We start from the raw sequence: 2,432 nt of genomic DNA on the forward strand, positions 1-2,432 counted from the left end.
TCACACGAGATCTAGACGTGACGGAGGTGCCCACCGCGCGCACCGCCCCCAGGGAGCTGGATTTCATACGGCGCCAGAAGATCGCATCACCAGGCCACCACCCTGGAAAGATTCTACCCTTCCACCGGAAGAATTCAGGGATCGTTAACAATGCACGTGCGCCGGGAGCCGAAACCAAAGTTAACAAAGTATTTTGTTTGATCACTGCAGCCTGCCTGCAGGTCAGATAAAATGCTTGTTAACTGATGGACTGAGAGTTCCATGAAAATTCAAGATGCCGGTCAGATACCTGGCCCCTCTCCACAGCTGCATGATTGATTTGATTCGATCCAGCCATCGACTTCCCGGCCAGCCAACGGGTTCCCTCACACTCCTCTCCTACCACCCATGGTTTCGTCACGGAGCACAACCAACGGCACGCATGCAAGCAGACAAGCAAAAGCGGGCTGGCTTCCCTGCCTTCCGTCGTATAGTATATAACCCCGGCCCGGTCACCTCCATCCGCCAGACAAACAAGCAAGCGTGCCGAGGCGCACCACCCGAGCACGCACGCACGCATCACTCTCCTCTCCGGAGCAACGGCGGCCGTGCCTGCCACGCGCGCGCGAGCGTACGTACACATGGGAGAAGAGGTCGCCTCCACCGCTGCGCCGGCGTCGCTCTCGTCGGCGTCCTCGCTGATGGCTGCGGCGGCCGTGAAAGGGAACGAGGAGCGGTACGTCATGGTGGCGTCGAGGTTCTTCCGGGTGAAGCCGGCCGCCGTGGCCGGCGCTGCCCGCCACCACCACCACTTCCTCGACTCCTGCTTCCTCTGCAAGAGGAGCATCTCCCGCGACCGCGACATCTTCATGTACAAGTACGAGCAAGCTAAACTTATCTAGCGCTACTGCTGCAACTGATTCTCTTTTATTTCCACGGGGAGAAGATGACAAGTGATGATTCTTGGAGCTGATGCCGGCGTTGGCTTGTGCAGGGGTGACGCGGCGTTCTGCGGCGAGGAGTGCAGGCAGGACCAGATGGCCATGGACGAGGCGCTCCACGCGGCGGCGCGCCGGCACCGCAAGCAGGCCGCCGGCACCGCGCGCCGCGAGGTGGCGGGCGCGACGACGGCGTCGATGATGCACCGCCGGCCGACCATCGCCAACCTCGGCGCGGTGGCGCGCACTCCCGTGGCCGCCAGCTAGTTGTAGGTTGACGGCGAGCGGGTGCAGCTGCGCATGCACCATGGATCGATCTTCCTTGGCTATAGATCGCTAGGTGGCTAAAAAACGAACTGATGTCATAACAGCGGTTCGACCGAATGCTAGCAAGCAAGAGGGGAGAGATGTATAGTTAAGAAGACATGGATCTCAAGAATGTTTTCCTGCGTGTTATTGCTGCGTATGCTAAAGTAAAGTGGGTCATCAGCTCCATACTACTAGCTGGAGTTCATCGATCTAGCTCTCGAGTGATCAGAGTCTTCTTCAGCGCAAATTAATCTGAGCGTGTGTTCTTCTTCTCAATGATATGATATCCTGCTTCCTCTTGTGTAAATAATCTTCTGCATCAGCATTAGACGCATCCTTTTCTGAGCTTATGTTACAAGAAGAATCCTACAGGACCGGATCCATAGTAGTAATTGGCACCAACTGTGTTTTTCTAATAATTTTCTTAAAAAAACTTCAGAGTGCCTCTAGCGATGCCTTGTAGGCTCTGTCGCTCTGATACATGTCCGCAATGAGACTTTTCTTAAGATAAAACTGCATAAATATTTACATAAGAGCGCCCATCATGTCACTCTCTGGACCGTAGATTCTTCACAAGATATTTGCAGGAATTTGGTTCTTAGGAAGAAAACTTCCTACCAGGAGAGATGTGCAAAGAAATCCCTGTAAATCAATCATTTTCATCCACTTTGGATGAAAGGTGTTTCTTTGTTGCGCCTTTACTGTGTCCTATACTCCTATCCAAATGGCTACTCTATAACTTTGTTCTGTGTTGCGCTTCATTCCTGTCATGCTCATGCGCCAGGGAACATCTTACATGAGTTACCTACTCCAATCTTAGCGATCAGCTCACCGAAACAACATATCTTTCCATCTCCCTTTCAGTTCTTATTACAAAGGAAAATCCTGAGGTCGAACTTTTTTTCTTGATTTGCGCCTATCAGCATCTCAATTGAAAAACAGACATGAATGACCGCCCTACTTGGAGGCCCTTTTATGCAGGAGGACAACAGGAACAAGTGGCAGTAACTATCGGCGACACCCAAGCGCGCCTATTGGCAAACTTTTTCCCGGGACAAAATTAAAATTCGCAAACCAATCATGCAGCATCCAGAATCAGCCACTTAACATATTCCTGGAACCAGTGGCCGGAGAGAATGGGAACACACAGAAAAATAATGAACTACCAAGACATAAATAAAGGCCATGATGGTTGATTCAATTCTA

General features: G+C 51.9%; 1 protein-coding gene across 1 annotated transcript; it reads left to right on the top strand.

Moving 5' to 3' along the window:
• Positions 1 to 485: 485 nt before the first annotated feature.
• LOC109784499 (uncharacterized) lies at positions 486 to 1,536 on the top strand. Its single transcript, XM_020343095.4, has 2 exons — positions 486 to 856; positions 974 to 1,536. The coding sequence occupies exons 1-2, from the start codon at positions 621 to 623 to the stop codon at positions 1,182 to 1,184; spliced, it is 447 nt and encodes a 148-aa protein (XP_020198684.1). The 5' UTR covers positions 486 to 620; the 3' UTR covers positions 1,185 to 1,536.
• Positions 1,537 to 2,432: the final 896 nt, after the last annotated feature.

The sequence above is a fragment of the Aegilops tauschii genome, chromosome 7 (genome assembly GCF_002575655.3).
Source record: "Aegilops tauschii subsp. strangulata cultivar AL8/78 chromosome 7, Aet v6.0, whole genome shotgun sequence".
NCBI lineage: Eukaryota > Viridiplantae > Streptophyta > Magnoliopsida > Poales > Poaceae > Aegilops > Aegilops tauschii.